Source organism: Cervus elaphus, chromosome X (genome assembly GCF_910594005.1).
Source record: "Cervus elaphus chromosome X, mCerEla1.1, whole genome shotgun sequence".
Lineage (NCBI taxonomy): Eukaryota > Metazoa > Chordata > Mammalia > Artiodactyla > Cervidae > Cervus > Cervus elaphus.
Genome location: NC_057848.1, coordinates 87,817,762 through 87,837,498, shown reverse-complemented (window position 1 = coordinate 87,837,498; position 19,737 = coordinate 87,817,762). Strand labels below are relative to the sequence as shown.

Genomic DNA, 19,737 nt, shown 5'->3' with positions numbered 1-19,737 from the left:
ACCCAGAGGGATCGGGTAGAGAGGGAGGGGGGAGGGGGGGATCGGGATGGGGAACACATGTAAATCCATGGCTGATTCATGTCAATGTATGACAAAAACCACTACAATATTGTAAAGTAATTAGCCTCCAACTAATAAAAATAAATAAAAAATAATAATAATAAAAGCAGAGACACTTTGCCAACAAAGGTCCGTCTAGTCAAAGCCATGGTTTTTCCAGTAGTCATGTATGGATGTGAGAGTTGTACCGTAAAGAAAGCTGAGCCCCGAAGAATTGATGCTTTTGAACTGCTGTACTAGAGAAGACTCTTGAGAGTCCCTTGGACTGCAAGGAGATCAAACCAGTCAATCCTAAAAGAAATTAGTCTTGAATATTCATTGGAAGGACTGATACTGAAGCTGAAGCTCCAATACTTTGGCCACCTGATGTGGAGAACTGACTCATTGGTAAAGACCCTGAAGGGGATGACAGAGGATGAGATGGTTAGATGGCATCACCAACCCGATGGACATGAGTTGGAGCAAGCTCTGGAAGTTGGTGATGGACAAGGGAGCCTGTCATGCTGCAGTCCATGGGGTCTCAGAGAGTCAGACACGACTGAGCAACTGAACTGAACTGAACTGAACTAATCTCTCAAAGAATTGGTAAAATAAAAGTATGGTTGTGGTGGTTTAGCCGCTAAGTTGTGTCCCACTCTTTGCAATCCTGTAGCCTGCCAGGCTCCTCTGACCATGGGATTCTCCAGGCAAGAATACTGGAGTGGGTAGCCATTTTCCTTCTCTGGAAATAAAACTTTGTTTTATTTATAAATTTGCAATGTTTTTTTTTCCTTAATTTGAAAGAACAAAATTCTGGAAAGTGTATCAACAGGCCCTTTTCAGGCAATAGTATAAATTTATACACCATTTGAAGGGATAACTCAGAAGTATGAAGCAAATGCTTAAAGGGGTTATAATAGGCAAAATCACTTCTTCAATTCTATCTTAAGGAAAAATTCATCATGCTATTATGTATAATTATAAAATTTCATATAAACCTAAAGTTCCAAAATATTAATAGGAAAATATTTAAATTATGACTGATTGTCTTGATAAAATTGATTTAAAATATTTATAAGTATGTTAACATGAAAAATATTTATGCATAACTATTAAGAGGCAGTTTTTATAAACTGTGTAATAACATATTTCCAAAAATATTTTCTTTTCTGTTTTATGCACAGAGACTGTATATCTATCTATCTGAAGAGAGAGAGAAATCACATACCATTTCACCGAAATATTAATATTTATGTTAAGGTCATGAGATTACAAGTTATTTAATTTTATATTTTACTGCTGTAACTTGCCATATTTTCTTCTGAGTCATAATTCACTTAACACAAAATTCACCATTTTAAAGTATACATTTGAGGGGTTTGTAGGATATTCACTATGCTATGCAACCATCAACACTAATTCCAGAACATTTTCATCAACACTAAGAGAGTTCCTGTAACTATCAGTGGTTAGTCCTAGTCCTTCTCTCTCCCCTTCCCATGGCAACTGCTAATCAACTTTCAATCTATATGCAGGTTTAAATGGATTAATATAGACATTTCATGTAAATGGAATATGTGGCCTTTGTGTCAGCCTTCTTTCATTTAGCATAATTTTTTTTTTTTTAATGACTAGTCTTTACTGGAAAGAAGAAATTCCATATCACATTCTGAGTGCGTTACTGTAATAGCTCAGTGGGCCAGCTGGTGTGGCACCAGCTTGTAATGGGTTCCACAGCTGGGGCAACGCTCGGCCTCGCCTTTGCGCAGCCAGAACCAGATGACAGTACTGTTGTCTTCTTCACAGATGCAGCCCACTATCCACTTGTTGGTGATGGAGGGGACTAAATTAGGGTCTTCCTTGGTACCTGAGGTTGCCTTTGGGGCAAGTATATTATATGGGTCCTGTCCCTTGCGTGCAGCCAGCATGACCTCCTTCTCCAGCCCAGTTGCCTGCTCTTCATCAGTAGGAACACCACCTCCAGACGCCATAGAGCGCACCACGGAGACTCCATTTGGACCCCGGGCCCTCAGGGCCTGGGAGGCCAAAGCTCCAGCTCCGCGGAGTAACCTTGACGCCATCACGCCCGCTACAAACACCAGCACTTCCCTCATTTAGCATAATTTTTTAATGTTATACTACATCCATGTTGTAGCATATATGTCAAACATTTTTATAGTTAAATAACATTCCACTGTATGAATATACTACACTTTGTTTATCTACTCATCAGCTAATGGACATTTGGGTTAATCTCACTTTTTTGCGATAATGAATAATGCTGATATGAGCATACATGTACAAGATTTTATGTTAACAGTAGTTTTCAATTCTCTTGTTTGTATATCTAGGAGAACTTTTAAGGAACCACTACATTGTTTTCCATAATGTACTCACCATTTTGCCTCCTCACCAAAAATGTATGAGGGCTCTGATTTCTGCACATCCTCACTAAGACTTGTTATTATCCGTTTTTCTCATCATAGCCATCCTAGTGGTAAGTAAGGGTTTCTCACTGCAGTTTTGATTTGCATTCCCTAAAATCTAATGATGTTGAGCGTCTTGCACTTATTGGATACCTCATATCTTCTTTGAAGAAATGTCTATTCAAATCCTGTGTCAGTTTTTAAATTGGGCTCTTCACAGTTTTCTTTTTCTTAATATTAAGTTATGGTTGGGGTTAAGATTAACCCTAGTTCTTATATGTTCTATATACTAGACTTATCATACATCTAATTTTTAAATATTTTCTCCCATTATGTAGATTACCTCTCACTATCTTGATAGTGTCCTTTGACAAACAAAAGTTCTTAATTTTGATAAAGTCCATTTTTTCCCCCTGTGATTGGTTTGTGCTTTTGGTGTCATATCTAAGAAACTTTTGCCTAATCCAAGGTCCCCTATGTTTCCTTGTGAAAGTTTTATAGCTGTTTTTCTTTTTTAATTAATGTATTTTTGGCTCCATTGGATCTTAGTTGAGTGTGGCACGCGAGATCTTCATTGCAGCATGCAGGCTTTTCTCTAGTTGTGGCACAGGAGTTCCAGAGCATGTGGACTCTATAGTTGCAGCTTAGTTGCCCCTCAGCATGTAGGGTCTTAGCTCCCAGACTAGGCATCAAAGCTACATCCTCTACACTGGAAGGCGGATTCTTAACCACTGGACCACCAGGGAAGTCCCAAGTTTTATAGTTTTAGCTTTTACATTTAGATTATTGATCTATTTTGAGTTAAATTTTGTATATGGTGTCAAGTAAGGTAGATAGTTGCTTATAATAGCACTATTTATTAAAAAGACTATTTTCTCTAGATTGAATAATTTTGGCACCCGTGTTAAAATCAACCAGCCATAGACAAATGGGTTTTATTCTGGACTGTCAATTTTTTTCACTTATCTATCAGAATGCATATATTGGTACGCTTGATTGTTTCTCACAGGTCTCTGAGACTCTATTGACTGTTCTTCATTCTTTGTTTCTTTCTATTCCTTAGGCTGGATAATTCAAGTAGATCTACCTTCAGCTTACTGTCTTTTTCTGCTTGCACAGATATGTTTTTGAGTCCTTCTTGTGAAATTTTCACTTCGGTTGTCCTTTCCAAGTATAAAATTTTTATTTGATTCCTTTTCATGAATGTTATCAATTGATATCTATTGATATGAAAAATTGTTCTCATATTTTCCTTTATTTCTGTAGACATTTTTTTTTTGTTTGTTTAGCTTGCTGAACATATTTAAAACAGTTATTTTAAATCTGTTGTCTTTCTAGAAAGTCCATAGTCTTGGCTTCCTCAAGCATAGTTTCTATTGATTTCTTATATTCCTGTGTATGGTCCATATTTTCTTCTTTCTTTGATTACATCCTATTTTCTTCTAGAAAATTATCTTCCAGTTGAAAACTGAAGATTTCTAATATTATAATGTGGCAAGTCTGGAAATCAGATTTTCCTACCCCATTATTTATTGTGGTTACTGCTTGTAGTTATTATTTGTTTAGATGACTTGTTGAACTAATTCTGTAAAGTCTGTCTTTTCATGTGTGGCCCCTGAAGTCACCTCTCCAATAGTTTAGTGGTCACCAAATGACTGGACAGAGATTTCTTTGAACATCAATAACCAAAAATCTATCAGTCTTTGACAAGAGGCTCTGTATATGTTGGTCACACCCTCAACACTTAGCCAAGTAGCTTGCTACTCTGCCTTGCCTTTATTTCCTGCTTCAACAAAGCTTCAATGTCAGCAGGATATGAGAACTTAGGGTATCTCGTGAGTTCTTTCCTCAGCATGTGGACAGCCCTTACCATTTACATAGAAGTCTGGATTCTCAGGAAAAACATTGGGGCTTTCCAAAAACATTAATGATTTCTAATTCCTCAGCTACTTCTCCCAAGCATTTTTTATTAGTCTATTATTTCCCCCAATTCTAATAAATGGCCTCTGATAAAAGTAACTAACACATTAGCCTGTAAGCATTTTCAACAAGGGGCTTCCCTGGTGGGCTCAGTGGTAAAGAATTTGCCTGCAATGCAGGAGCCACAAGAGATGCAGGTTCAATCTCTGGGTCGGGACGATCCCCTAGAGGAGGGCATGGCAACCCACTTCAGTATTCTTGCCTGGAGAATCCCATGGACAGAGGAGCCTGGCAGGCTACAATCCATAAGGTCACAGAGTCAGACACAACTAAAGGGACTTATCGTGCATGCACACGTTTTCAACAGATGCTCCTTGGGAAGCAGTTTTAGCAGTAGGCTAATTTTGAATTAAGGAGAAATAAAAACAAATCTTTTGAGCCAGCCTTCTCAAAAGTCACCAGACAGGGCAGAAAAAATAATTAACAATTCTTCTGAATGATAAGAATTAATTAATTACAATTCTTCTGAATGAAGTTTGTTCTGCTTCTTCAAGTATTTAAAATGTGGGGTGTTATTTCCACAGCTACTACTGAGCTTAGGTGCAAAAGATGGTAAAAAGGAAGTTAAAATACCATAAAATTTATTGTTCTTACTTAATATACACCATTTTCCTTGAAAAAGCATTTTCTTGCTGCAAACCTTTGGTTAATTTCCACAGCAAAAGTTGATTCTGAAAGTTTTTGACCATTTTTATGGCTTTTATGGGGGAGAAGAATGTGGTGCTCCTCACTTTGAAATTTTTGCCAACATTGTTCCATATTTTTATGTTAATGTAGCTTTTTTGTATGTTTAATTTACATAAAATAGCTAAGTCAAAGAACTTTTTCCTAGTTAAGTGTGTGCATAATATGAGGGGAAAGTGGGTTTGTTGAACAAAGCCTTAAAATATTAAGTTGCTCTTTTTGAACATTTTGTTACTATTAATGATGCTCTATAATCAGATAAATCCTTTAAAGTAAAATATGAAAGATATACTTCTTAATGGTATTATTCCAGAAATTTCTTAATCATTAGCACTATCTTTATACAAATAATTTAGGAAGCACCTGTCTAATCCAATATAAAATAGGTTAAAACAGATTTATTACATCTAAGACTTAACATTATAAGGTCACATCTGTGATGAAAAACATTGCCATGAAAAAGTAAATTTATTTCAAAACATTAATGATGCAAAAAATTTTAATGCTAGTAAGACAACCAATTTTCCAGAAATTGGGTGAAACAGCATTTGGCCAGATGTACAAAAAATGGAGGGGAGGCAAAGATAGATATTATCCAACTGAAAAATAAACACTTTCCTTGTGATATAAGCAGGTGTCAGGGGCATTAATCAAACATATATATCTTAACAAAATTGTGAAACATACATTAACAAACAGGCTCCCATGTGAATTGCAATAGTAAAGTATGTATAAATAGTAAGGTGCTAATAAGATCAAAAGGATTTCTTGATTTATTTTTGCCATTCTAAAAGGCTTCCTGGACTCACAGACTCTCTCGGTGACTGGAAGTTGAGAACTGACTGAAATCAGACTGCCACCAAAGAAGAATGAAATGGATCAGATAGAGGTGACAATTTGGAGAATGGACACTGAATACATTTTGAAAGGAAAGAGAAGAATATGGAAGACAAGACCACCAGAGAAGTAAGACCACCAAATCACTGGATGAGGGACAGATCTACGACATAAATTCCCATATGGTCACACACTTGAGAGACTAAGAATTCAAACTGCACCTTTCATGCCAAGTTTGTTCACAACATTTACTTACTAAAAATTGTTTATAGTGTCTCCTTTTTGTGTTTGTACTTTACTACTAAATCTATTTACCTGTATGTCTCAATTCTAAGATAAATAAAATTTGTGCTTATTATGAAATGGTATTAGTCAGTTCAGGCCACCATAACAAAATACCACAGACTTGGTAGCTTCAAAAACAAAAATGTCTTTTCTCACAGTTCTGGAGGCTGGACGTCCAAGTTGAGAGTCCCAGCATAGTCAGGTTGTGGTGAAAGCCTTTTTTTCTGCCTTATCAATGTGTCCTTATGAACACTAATCCCATCAGGAAGTTCTCACCATCAGGATCTCTAAACCTAATTATCTCCTCAAAGCCCTATCTCCAAATACTATGACAAACCTAGACAGTGTAGTATAAAGCAGAGACATCCCTTTGCCTACAAAGGTCTGTATAGTCAAAGCTACAGTTTTCCCAGTAGTCATGTACAGATGTGAGAGTTGGGCCATAGAGAAGGTTGAGCGCGAAAGAATTGATGCTTTCAAACTGTGGTGCTAGAGAAGACTCTTGAGTGTCCCTTGGACTGCAAGGAGATCAAGCCAGTCAATCCTAAAGGAAATCAACCCTGAATATTCACTGGAACTTCTGATGCTGAAGCTGAACCTCCAATACTTTGGCCATGTGGTGCAAAGAGCCCAATCATTGGAAAAGACCCTGATGCTGGGAAAGATTGAGGGCAGGAGGAGAAAGCGGTGACAGAGGATGAGATGGTTGGATGACATCACCAACTCATGGGACATGAATTTTAGCAAAGTCCAGAAGATGGTGAAGGACGGGGAAGCCTGGCATGCTGCAATCCGTGGAGCAAGAGTCGAAAACCCCTTAGTAACTGAACAACAAGACTTCAACATATGAATTGTGGGTAGCGGGTATTCAGTCCATACCAGAAAAAAATGTTACCAGTTATGCTATATTCTTCTCCTAAGATTGCTATTATAATAAATACCAAGGAAAAATTATATGTGTGTATATATTTCTTCATGTCAGCTTAATTTAAAGATGGAGTCAGGAGAGACCATTGTTAATCAAATGAAACACATGAATATCAAAGTCTTAAGAGGTTATATGTCTTGTTATCTAAGGAAATGATGCCCTAAGAAGTAGGTAATAACAAACATGAGGTCCTCAGACATAACTAGAGCAGGTACTGGCAGTGGAACCATTCAAACAGCTGTTTCTCTGAGCAGCTTTAGTGATCCATCTCATTTCACTGGGATTGTACTGAGAGGTTTATTGAAGCATTGTTATTTCTTCAGATTGCAGCTTTAATGAGCCAGTCATTTCATTTTTATCTTAATTCAGCAGTTTAACTCGCTTACTAATTGTTCTAGTACACTGATCACTGGAAAGCTGAAGGATTCCGTGATTTACAAGCTTTTGACATACACGTACATTTTCATCATCAAAATTTCTCTTACTTCTAGCTTGGGTGCTGCCAAAAACATCTTTTAAAAACAGAATAATGACTCTGAAATTAATTAGATTAAAATTTCATCATTCCCAATATCACAGGGTGATTGTCTCATTTTGTATTGAAAACATTTGGTTAAGATTAAATATCTAGAGATTTTGTTAATCTTGAGGTTGAAATACTTAGTTCAAAGAAATTTTGATCCCTTAATTATTCTCATAATATTTTACATTTAAGGGAATTATATTTATCATTAGCCACAAAAATTAATCTAGTAAAACTACCGATGTGAATCTTGATTATAGCATGTTTGAAGAAATTGTTTTCCTTGGTTTATTAAATGTCTATCTCTAAAAAAACAAGTGAAATTGATTAGTGTGTAGAAAGCAAATATTTCTAAAGATGATTCATACCAGAGAAAGCTGTCCTCTTAGGATTACTTAATTTGAAAAGAAAGCATGAAGGCCTAACCAATATGACCAGCAAGAAAAATGTTATTTGAGAAAATTCACCATGTAGACAGTAGGTAGGTCTTATGGTTCTCTTTGCATTTTCAGACAACTTTAACACTTCAAACTGATTTTCCTTGGTGAATGCTATGTTCTTTATGCCCATTTTAACACTAACACTTCATTTATAGAAATAGTAAGTTCTTATGTATGGAAAGGAAACAGATTCACATATAGAAAACAGATTTGTGGTTGCAAGGAGGGAGGGGGACTGGCAGGATTGGGAGTTTGGGATTAGCAGGTGCAAAGTAGTATATATATAATGAATAAACAACAAAGTCCTACTGTATAGCACAGAGAACTGTATTCAATATCCTGTGATAAACCATAATGGAAAAGAATCTGAAAAAAGAATATGTACATATGCATAACTGAATCACTTTGCTGCACAGCAGAAATTAACATAAATTTGTACTTCAATAAAGTTTTTTAAAAAATAGCTTTTGGGGTGGAGGGGAAAAAACCCTAAGTCTTAAAAGCCAGTATAGTCTATAGAGGCATTTTTAAATATAGTGCCTGAACCCCACTCTGAAGTACAGAGATTAGTAGCAAATTAGCAGCAAAGTGGAGCCCAAGCAGAGAAAATCTTGTTTAATTAAAGATTCTGCCTCCACTGATGGATGTAATCTCTATAGGTGAAAAATAAGCCTCAAACTGAATTCATTGACTTGGATCATATTATTCACATTTCCAAATGGCTGGTTTGGCTCTATTATATGCAACTGATACATCTGAGAGTCAGAATTATGTCAAGCAAGAAACTATCGAAATCTTTCAAATGAATCATTACCTCACTTTTGCAACCTAGATAAAGTGCCAAATATGTATTCTGCTATAGCTTCACAGAACTATAACACTGTAATGTCATTTTACTCCAAAATGAAAATTGCTGAACCAGTAACATTTAAACAAATGCTGACCCCCTTCACAACTATCTTAGCTACAAAAACAAGGTCTGGTTTTGTTTTTGTTTAAATAAAGCATTTATTTGGCTGCCTTTTAAAGTAGAATTTCAGCAGATCTGGACATATAACTAGTAGCCTTTTTCTTGTCTCTTTCAGATTATGTATTCCTATGAATCAAATATAGTACATTGTAGTAAAAATAGCAAAGATTTTTAAAAAGAGAAAAATCAAGTGTATCAAAAATGAAAATCAAGACTTCCCTGGCAGTCCAGTGGTTAAGACTCCATGCTTCCACTGCAGGGGGCACCCCTTCAATCCCTGGTCAGAGAACTGATAAGACTCTGCAGGCCATCCACAAAAAAAAAAAAAAAAAATCAGCATACTTGCTTTAATCATACCTGTGTAGTATGCTAACTAAATTCTACTAATTAATAAATATGAACTTTGACCCTATTGAAAACCAAACTGGGTCTTAATGTCAGGTAGTAGTCCCAGACGAAATTGGATAAAAAAAATATAAAAATATATAGGGACTTCCCTGGTGGTCCAGTGGTTAAAAATTTGCCTTGCAACACAGGGGACACAGGTTCAATCCCTGATCCGGGAAATAAGATCCCACATGCCATGGGGCAACTAAGCCCTCCCACCACAACTACCATGCAATGCAAAGAAAGATCTTGTGTGCTATAACTTAGACCTGACACAGTCAAATAAGTAAATAATTTTTTAAAATTATAGGTAAAATAAAAGTACATTAAAAAATAAATATATAAACTAAGGTTATCAACAGGATGTCATGCTTTTATAATTGTCTGTTTAAATGAAACTTTACCCATTAGACTGGAGAGCATGGATTATATCTTATTTATTATTTGTATCCTTTATTTATTTTTCATTCCAATCCCAAAGAAACACAATGCCAAAAATGTTCAAATTACCGCACAATTGCACTTCATCTCACATGCTAGCAAAGTGATGTTCAAGATTCTCCAAGCTAGGCTTTAACAGGTACATGAACCAAGAACTTCCAGATGTAAAATCTGGATTGAGGAAAGGCAGAGGAACCAAAGATCAAGTTGCCAACATACTCTAGATGACAGAAAAAGCAAGGGAATTTCAGAAAAAAACACATCTACTTCTGCTTCATTGACCACTAAAGACTTTGACTGTGTGGATCACAACAAACTGTAGAAAATATTTTCAGAGATGGGAATACTAGACCACCTTACCTGCCACCTAAGAAACCTGTATGCAGGCCAAGAAGCAATAATAAGAACCAGACATGGGAAAATGAACTGGTTCAAACTTGGGAAAGAAGTACATCAAGGCTGTATATTGTCACCTTGATTATTTAACTTCTATGCAGAGTACATCATTCAAAACTGCTGGGTTGGACGAACCCCAAGCTGGTATCAAGACTGACAGGAGATTATCAACAACCTCAGATATACAGATGATACTACTCTAACGGCAGAAAGTGAAGAGGAACTAAAAAGCTTCTTGATGAAAGGGAAAGAGGAGAGTGAAAAAGTTGGTTTAAAGCTCGACATCCAAAAAACTAAGATCATGGCATCCGGTCCCATCATATCATGGCAAATAAATGGAGAAAAATTTGAAACAGTGATGGATTTTATTTTCTGAGCTCCAAAATCACTGCAGACAGAGACTGCAGCCATGGAATGAAAAGACACTTACTCCTTGGAAGAAAAGCTATAACAAACCTAGATAGTGTATTAAAAAGCAGAGATATCAATTTGCCAACCAAGGTCCATATAGTCAAAGCTATGGTTTTTCCGGTAGTCATGTACAGATGTGAGAGTTGGACCATAAAGAAGGTTGAGCACCAAAGAATTGATGCTTTTGAACTGTGGTGCTGAAGAAGACTCTTGAGAATCTCTTGGGTAGCAAGGAGATCAAATGTGTCAGTTCTAAAGGAAATCAATCCTGAATATTCATTGGAAAGACTGAAGCTGAAGTTCCAATAATCTGGCCATCTGATGTAAAGAGCCAACTCACTGGAAAAGACCCTGATGCTGGGAAAGATTGAGGGCAGGAGGGGAAGTGGGCGACAGAGAATGAGATGCTTGGATGGCACCACTGATCCATGGAGATGAGTTTGAGCAAACTCTGGGAGATGGCGAAAGACAGGGAAGCCTGGTGTGCTGCAGTCCATGGGGTTGCAAAGAGTCAGACAAGACTCAGCAACTGAAAAATTTTATTTTATATACAATACAAATATTTTGCATGTAGGTACTTCACTTCCCTTACTTATTTTTTAACATAATGTTTGGTTAATTATGAAATATTCAATACTTGTTTGTTAAATTAGTAACTTAGTAGATCCCAAACAACTGGTGGAGAAAATAAAATTTTAGTTAAACCTATATTATGCTGGTGGCTCAGATGTTAAAGAATCTGCCTGCAATGCAGGAGACCCAGATTTGATCCCTGGGTCGGGGAGATCCCCTGGTGAAGGGAATGGCAACTCACTCCGGTATTCTTGCCTGGAAAATCCCATGGATGAGGAGCCTGGCAAGCTACATGGGGTCACAAAGAATTGGACACGACTGAGTGACTAACACATTCATATTTAGTATTTTTAATGTATTTGTATCACCACTTCAAAATGCTAACTTATTTAGATGTAATAAAGCCATAATTCATGACTTTCAGTCAACTACTCATTAAACATAGATATTTCAGAATGATACTACTCAATAGAATTGAATCAAAGGCTTTCAAATTTTGGCATATTAACACTTGTTCTGAGAAATGATATTTTTAATGAGATCTCTCACTGCCATACCATTTATCAAAGTAAAGATCATAGAACTAAAAAGGACCCTAAAAGCTTCTTGTTTTCAGACACTCAACATAATACTATGCAAAATTTATAAGGGAGGTAACTAAAGCCCAGAAAAGTTTATAGTTGCTCCATATATTAAAATTTATAAGTGGTAGGAGGAAAAGGTAGACTATAGTTTATGTTTATATGTGTTATAAATGTTCATTAAAATTATTATTAAAACTATTTGCATCTCTACTTGACCAGGATTAAGTGGTTAATGAAGAAGATGTACTTGTTAATGAAGAAGATGTACTGGTTACTCCCATTTTTTTTTCCCCCACTTTCATGCCTAGTAGTAACTTTTCAAATATCTCCAGGATATCTGAATTTAATAAGAGGCAAAAAGCTTAGCTCAGTTTAAATTTCAGACTAACATCACTGAACAATTTTGATATCAAAATCTCAATGTTGATTCAACATATTTTTGTTCTTACAAAGTCATATTTCTGTACCTCAGTGAAATAATATGTATAGAAATACATCATTTTCATTATTACATAAGTAAGTCACTCTGCTCATAACACTTCCCCTTTTACATGTACAATAAAGTCAAAGAACTTAGCCTAGCATTCTGAACAAATGAAACTAAACAAAAAACACATAAATCAAGCTTGTCTACTTAGTATTACAGAGGGTAGCTTATCTAAAACTCTCTTTTGGTGGCTAATTTTCAAAAAGTATTCCTTTGCCTGAGACCACATGAATTAGGCAAAGAGTCACAACCATCCGAACTAATTAATAGAAAATGATGCCAATATTCATGAATAGGTTTTTCCTTTGCCACTCACATCACTCAAACCATCCTAGTTTACATTCATACACATCAAACTTTTAGATGATATAAAGGAAATTCTATCTCTGAATCTGGGTTATCAATAAGTACCTAAAGCAAACTGACTGTGCTTTGTAAATATACAAAGCTATCACTAATTCCTCACCACTCACATAGATGTAACTTAAGAATCCACTTCATCTCTCAAAATTCAATCCGTGTTACATAGCATCAAATTTCCTGAGTGCCAGATTACGGAATTATTTATTATTTTCTAATTATTAACATCTTTTAGCATTGGTGGTGGTAGTTTAGTCACTAAGTCGTGTCTGACTCTTGCGACCCCATGGACTGTAGCCCGCCAGGCTCCTCTGTCCATGGGATTTTCCAGGCAAAGAATACTGGAGTGGATTGCCATTTCCTTCTCCAGGGGATCTTCCTGACCCAGGAATCGAGTCCAGGTCTCCTGTATTGCAGGCAGATTCTTTACAGACTGAACTATGAGAGAAGCATTAGATGGAGCAATAAAGTACAGGCCTTTCTTTTATCTTTCAACCTTTTATGCTAAAATGAGTCATTTCAGGAAATCTAAGACACTACACTAGTTAAATTATAAATCCAAGTCTAGTTAACCATTGCACCCTAAAATAAACATTAGTTTTAATCAGGATTAATAGCCATAAGAAAATACATTTCTACTATAGATGATGAGTATCCCACTGTACATAGAAATATTAGTAATTTGTGACACAGAGGCCTCAAAGAGTATATTAAGAACACTAGGAGATCTCCCTTAAACAGATGGCTAACGCCAAACACATATTCCTGGCTTGCAAACTTTCAGTTCAGTATGATCCAACATATTTTTATGTGCTTAGTCTGCATAACATAAATAACCACATGCTGATTCACACCTTGTAATTACATGAGAACTTGAGCTCCCTATGGAAACTGTAAGTTGATTACTATCAAGTACACCATAAATGAGATTAGATTTCTTCTAATTTCTTCTCAAATGGGGGAGAAAATGCCTCAGATTTATGGTCCTCAGAAACCTTGCTCCTTTTGTTCAATGTCTTTCTTGATTAGCTTAGCAAAATGAACACAGTGAAACATACAAAGTGCAGTGAAATGACTAACTTGTTCCTTGTGTAGTACTTAAGCCAATTTCCAAAACTTCCTGTAGCAATTAACAAATACAAGTAAAAAAGAAAGGGATGAAGGAAGGGAAAAAGGAACTAAAATCATAATTAATATTAAATTTAATTTTCATCATGTATCTGTTCACATGCTTTAATACAGTATAAATTGAAGAATTAATTAATACAAGTTCATCAAATGTTAAAACTTCTTATGATATAGTTTTATCTGTGCTGGCTAAGGTTACATTTGGAAAATTATGCCAAACACTACAATACTCTCTTGATATTTTCCTGAAGAGAGTTGAAAAAATTGCTATGAGAAAAATTAAAATTACTTCTATTCATGACAGGATTTTCATTATATGAAAAGACTTTCTTAATTATCAGCTATTTTCTTCTAATCACTCTGGACTGAAGATCACCTAATGTGAAAGCTAAACTTTATTTAAGTCCAAATGATTCACAACCATAGTAACTAAATCTTCACAACTACTAATTGACACTTGGAATCTTTCCAATCAAAAATCTTTCATCTAAAGTTTCTAAAATGATTTTATACATGCTCTCTAATCCATATATAGAATTTCTTCATTAATTCTGGTCTGAAAAAAATGAGAGGTGAAGACTAGAGGCTATTAACATTAGAGACATTTTGCTCATAAGTTATGGCAAAATTCTTCTTATCTTTGCAATCCAAATTTTTCATATAAAATTAAATTTTACTTGAATATTGAAACTAATAATTCACACTATTTTGGGGACTCACTGGCTTCTAGTTATGAAAGGCCACACCCCTGAATGGTGAAGTGAAAAGTATGAGGAAAAGTACACAATGTTAAGAAATCTTATGCCAAATGAATTATATTGTTGTCTGATGTTTTTTCCACAGTAAACTTGAATATGAAAAAGAACACAAAGATATATCCTTCCTGTAGAGAAGATTATGAGGCTCAGTTAATTGCATATTAAAGTCAACTTATTAGACAATATGTCTTGCTTCTATTGTGTCAGCATATTTCTCAAAGCAGGGATCCTTAAACATGAAGGATCCAACTTTCAAGATTCTAGGTTGCCTTAGTGTCTTAATTCTAATTATCTTCCCCCATTCATTCTACTTCCATCACCACTCCCAGTCACACCTTAGATCTTGTTATCTCCTGGAACTCAACAATTCTTGAAATATATTGAAATATCACATTCTCAATATCTAGTGTATTATTCTTCTAACTTGCTCAATTGTATATTCCTGCTTTTCTCCAACCACACAGACATAGCTAGTGGTTTTTTTCCTTAATCACTTTAGATCCCATCAGTCATCATGTTAAGCAGTCTCTTGCCTAAGTCCCAGTAGTCCTTTTACAACAGTTCTAATGTTGACAACACATCAACCATGGATCAATCTGTCTCCAGGGCGATACCTGGTTGCTGGAGAAAAATATGAAATTGTGAAAATCAGTGGCACTGCACTTTTCTTAAGTCTCTAATGTCACCATATCCTCCCTGTACTGTGCTAAGTTACTCAGTCATGTCTGATTCTTTGTGGACCCACGGGACTGTAGCCCACCAGGCTCCTCTATCCATGGAATTCTCCAGGTGAGAATACTAGAGTGAGTTGCCATTTCCTTCTCCAGGGAATCTTCCAAATCCAGGGGTTGAACCCATGTCTCTTGCATCTCCTGAATTGGCAGACAGATTCTTTACCTCCAGCACCACCTGGGAAGCCCAAGGCAGGCTCCCCCACTCTTGGCAAAAGACCTTACCTCTTGCTTTCCAGTAAAAGGTAGAAGATAACCAACAGTAGGAAAGTTGTAGCAGTAATAGCAGGAAAGTTGTAGGAAGTAATTTGGAAGCAGCAGAATGCCTTTTCTAAACTATAGTCATAATGCATCAACCCTGTCCAAGCCCTCAGTGGAGGACCACATGCATGTTGCACTGTTCACCATCTGTCACTGTGAGTGAAGGACTATACAGTCCATGGAATTCTCCAGGCCAGAATACTGGAGTAGGTAGCCATTCTCTTCTCCAGGGAATCTTCCCATCCCAGGGATTGGGCCCAGGTCTCCCACATTTCAGTCCCACATTTCAGGCGGATTCTTTACCAGCTGAGCCACCAGGAAAGCCCAAGAATACTAGAGTGGGGAGCCTATCCCTTCTCCAGTGGATCTTCCCAACTCAGGATTTGAACCAGGGTCTCCTGCATTACAGATGGATTCCTTACCAGCTGAACTACCAGGGAAGCCCTTCTGTCACCATAAGGGCTTCAACATCTAATGTCTCTAATACTGCCCTGACCCATTTACTTGTCACTCAACTAAACATCTACTTAAAAAGAATAAAAAACTAAAGATATTTTCAATAAAGATGGATATTTTTAAATTGACAGACTTTCACTGTAGATGTAAAGAATGCATATATTTCAATAAAAACAGAAATTAACAATTAAAAAAACTGAGTGGTTAGAAGCAATGGATAAAAAAATACTTGCCAAAAAGATGGATAACAATTGACCAAAAAAATAGACAAAAATTGACTACAAACATACCTCAGAGATATTGCAGGTTTGGCTTCAGACCAACCACAATAAGTAAATATCTCAACAAAGCAAGTCATATGAATGCTTTCGTTTCTCTGTGCATATAAAAGTTATGCTTACAATATAATGTAGTCTATTAAGTGTGCAATAGCATTATGTCTTAAAAAACAATGTACACACCTTAATTAAGAAATACTTTACTGCTAAACAATGTTAACCATCATCTGAGGCTTCAGTGAGCCATAATTTTTTTTTTTACTGGTGGAGAGTCTTGTCTAGATGTTGGTGACTGCTGACTGATCAGGGCGGTGACTGCCAAAGGTCAGGGGGGGTGGATGACAATTTATTAAAAAAATCAACGAGGTTTGTCACATGGATTTACCCCTCTTTTCACAAATGATTTCTCTGTAGCAAGCGATTTGGTTTGACAGCACTTTACCCACAATAGAACTTCTTTCAAAACTGGAGTCAGTCCTCTCAAACTCTGCCAGTGCTTTATCAACTAAGTTTATGTCATGCTCTAAATCTTTTCGTGTCATTTCAACAATCTTCACAGCATCTTCAGCAGGAGTTATTCTATCTCAAGAAGCCACTTTATTTGCTCATCCATAAGCAACTCCTCATCCGTTAGTTTTATCATGAGATTGCAACAATTCAGTCACATTTTCAAGCTCCACTTCAATTCTACTTCTCCTGCTACTTCCACTACATCAGCAGTTACTTCCTCCAGTGAAGTCTAACCCTCCAATATCATCCATGAGCGTTGGAATCAACTTCACCAAAACTCCTATGAACACTGATATTTTGACCTCTTACCCTGAATCATGAATGTTCTTAATGGCATCTAGAATGGTGAATCCTTTCCACAAGGTTTTCAATTGATTTTGCCCAGATCCATCCAAGAAATCACTATCTATGGCAGCTATAGCCTTACAAAATGTATTTCTTAGATAATAAGACTTGAAAGTTGAAATTACTTCTTGATTCATAGGCTTCAGAATGGATGTTATACTTGAAGCTTGAAAGCAACATTAATCTCATTGTACATCTTTGCCAGAGCTCTTGGGTAACAAGGTGCATTGTCAATAGCAGTAATACTTTGAAAGACTTTTTTTTTTTTCCTGAGCAGCATATCTCAACAGTGGGCTTAAACTATTCAGTAATGTTGTAATCCAGGCTTTACTGTTCCATTTACAGAGCACAAACAGAATGTTTTGCATTATTCCTAAGGGCACTAGGATTTTCAGAATGGTAAATGAACACTGGCTTCAACTTAAAGTCACCAAGAGAGTCAGCTTGCCCTTTGAAGCTTTGAAATAAGGCATTGACTTCTCCTCTCTACCTATGAAAGTCCTAGATGGCATCTTCTTCCAATATAAGGCTGTTTTGTCTAAACTGAAAACCTGTTGTATAGTGTAGCCACATTCATTATTATCTCAACAAGATCTGGAAAACTTGCTGCAGCATCTAAATCAGCACGTGCTGCTTCACCTGGAACTTTTCTGTTATGGAGATAGCTCCATTCCTTAAACCTCATGAACCAACCTTTGTTAGCTTCAAGCTTTTATTCTGTATCTTCCTCACATATCTCAATCTTCATGGAACTGAAGAGAGTCAGTTTTGCTCTGGATTAGGCTTTGGTTTAAGCAAATGTTCTACATTGGTATTCTATCCAGACCACCAAAACTTTCTCCATATCTGCAATAAGGCAGTTTTGCTTTTTTTTTTTTTTTTTTAATGTGTGTATTCACTGGAGTAGCACTTTTAATTTCCTTCAAGAATTTTTCCATTACAATCACAACTTGGCTAACCATTTGTCACAAGATGCCTAGCTTCCAGCCTGTTCCAGCTTTCACATGCCTTCCTCACTAAGCTTAATCATTCTGAGCTTTTAATTTAGAGAGATTTGTGATCTTCCTTTCACTTAAACACTTACAGGCCATTGTAGGGTTATTCACTGACATAATTTAAATATTGTTTCCTTTGGAGAAGGAAATGGCAACCCACTCCAGTGTTCTTGCCTGGAGAATCCCAGGGACGGGGGAGCCTGGTGGGCTGCCGTTTACAGGATCACACAGAGTCGGACACGACTGAAGTGACTTAGCAGCAGCAGGGAATAGAGGGCTTTCCCGGTGGCTCAGCGGTAAAGAATCCACCTGCAATGCAGGAGCCACAAAAGATGTAGGTTCAATCCCTGGGTTGGAGATCCCCTGGAGCAGGGCAAGGCAACCCATTCCATTATTCTTGCCTGGAGAATTCCATGGACAGAGGAGCCTGGCAGGTTACAGTCCATAGGGTCGCAAAGAGTCAGACACAATCAAAGTGACTTAGCATGCATGCACACACGCTCAGGGAATAGAAAGGCCCCAGGAGAGGGAGAGAGAAATGGGGAAATGGCCAGTTGGTCAGACGCATACAGTTTATTAAGTTCACCATCTTACATGGCAGGATTTGCAGAGCGAAGACACAATTACAATAATAACATTAAAGATCATTGATCATGTGTGAGCATAACAAATATAGTAATAATTAAAAGTTTAAAATATTGTGAGAATTACCAAATGTGACACAGAGATAAATGAGCAAATGCTGTCTGTCTGAAAAATGGCACAGACAGCCATGCTCTATGCAGGGTTGCCATAAGCCTTCAATTTAAAAAATAATAATAATAATAATTGTGAAGTGCAATAAAATGAAGTATGCCTGTATATAAAATAAGAAAAATAATAATGACTAAACCTGAGTACATAAAAACATGGTGAAACTAAAATATGAGACAACACTAATATTTAATAAGACATAGTGTTAATCAAGGTTAAAGTAGTTTAAAGTTCACTTTATTTAGGGACAAGAGTAGAAATGTTGATTAACATTTATTCTTTGCTAATGATTCATAATGACAATTTTTTTTCTTTTTTTTTTTTCCTGAGCTGATGACTATTTTATTTTTTTTATTTTTTTATTTTTTTATTTTTTTTATTAGTTGGAGGCTAATTACTTCACAACATTTCAGTGGGTTTTGTCATACATTGACATGAATCAGCCATAGATTTACACGTATGCCCCATCCCGATCCCCCCTCCCACCTCCCTCTCCACCCGATTCCTCTGGGTCTTCCCAGTGCACCAGGCCGGAGCACTTGTCTCATGCATCCCACCTGGGCTGGTGATCTGTTGTATAGATAATATACATGCTGTTCTTTCGAAACATCCCACCCTCACCTTCTCCCACAGAGTTCAAAAGTCTGTTCTGTACTTCTGTGTCTCTTTTTCTGTTTTGCATATAGGGTTATCGTTACAGAACAGAAAAAGAGACATAATGACAATTTAAGAGTAACATTAAAATAGTATAAATTTGATATTTAACCTGCA

At 36.5% G+C, this 19,737-nt stretch overlaps 1 protein-coding gene across 3 annotated transcripts; it reads right to left on the bottom strand.

Annotated features, from left to right (window-relative positions):
* Positions 1-1,652: 1,652 nt before the first annotated feature.
* Positions 1,653-19,460, bottom strand: LOC122689808 (cytochrome c oxidase subunit 5B, mitochondrial-like). Of its 3 annotated transcripts, none has more exons than XM_043896561.1 (2): positions 19,453-19,460; positions 1,653-2,148 (listed from the first exon to the last, which is right to left on the bottom strand). In XM_043896561.1, exon 2 carries the CDS (start codon positions 2,118-2,120, stop codon positions 1,731-1,733), a length of 390 nt encoding a protein of 129 aa, XP_043752496.1. In that variant the 5' UTR covers positions 2,121-2,148; positions 19,453-19,460; the 3' UTR covers positions 1,653-1,730. The 3 variants fall into 3 exon arrangements, with proteins under 3 accessions (XP_043752496.1, XP_043752497.1, XP_043752495.1); XM_043896562.1 differs by lacking the exon at positions 19,453-19,460 and adding an exon at positions 17,822-17,825; XM_043896560.1 differs by lacking the exon at positions 19,453-19,460 and adding an exon at positions 15,626-15,631.
* Positions 19,461-19,737: the final 277 nt, after the last annotated feature.

What these genes read in the sequence shown, in the direction of transcription:
- LOC122689808 (XM_043896561.1), bottom strand. Translation starts at nt 2,120, where the DNA reads ATGGCGTCAAGGTTACTCCGCGGAGCTGGAGCTTTGGCCTCCCAGGCC.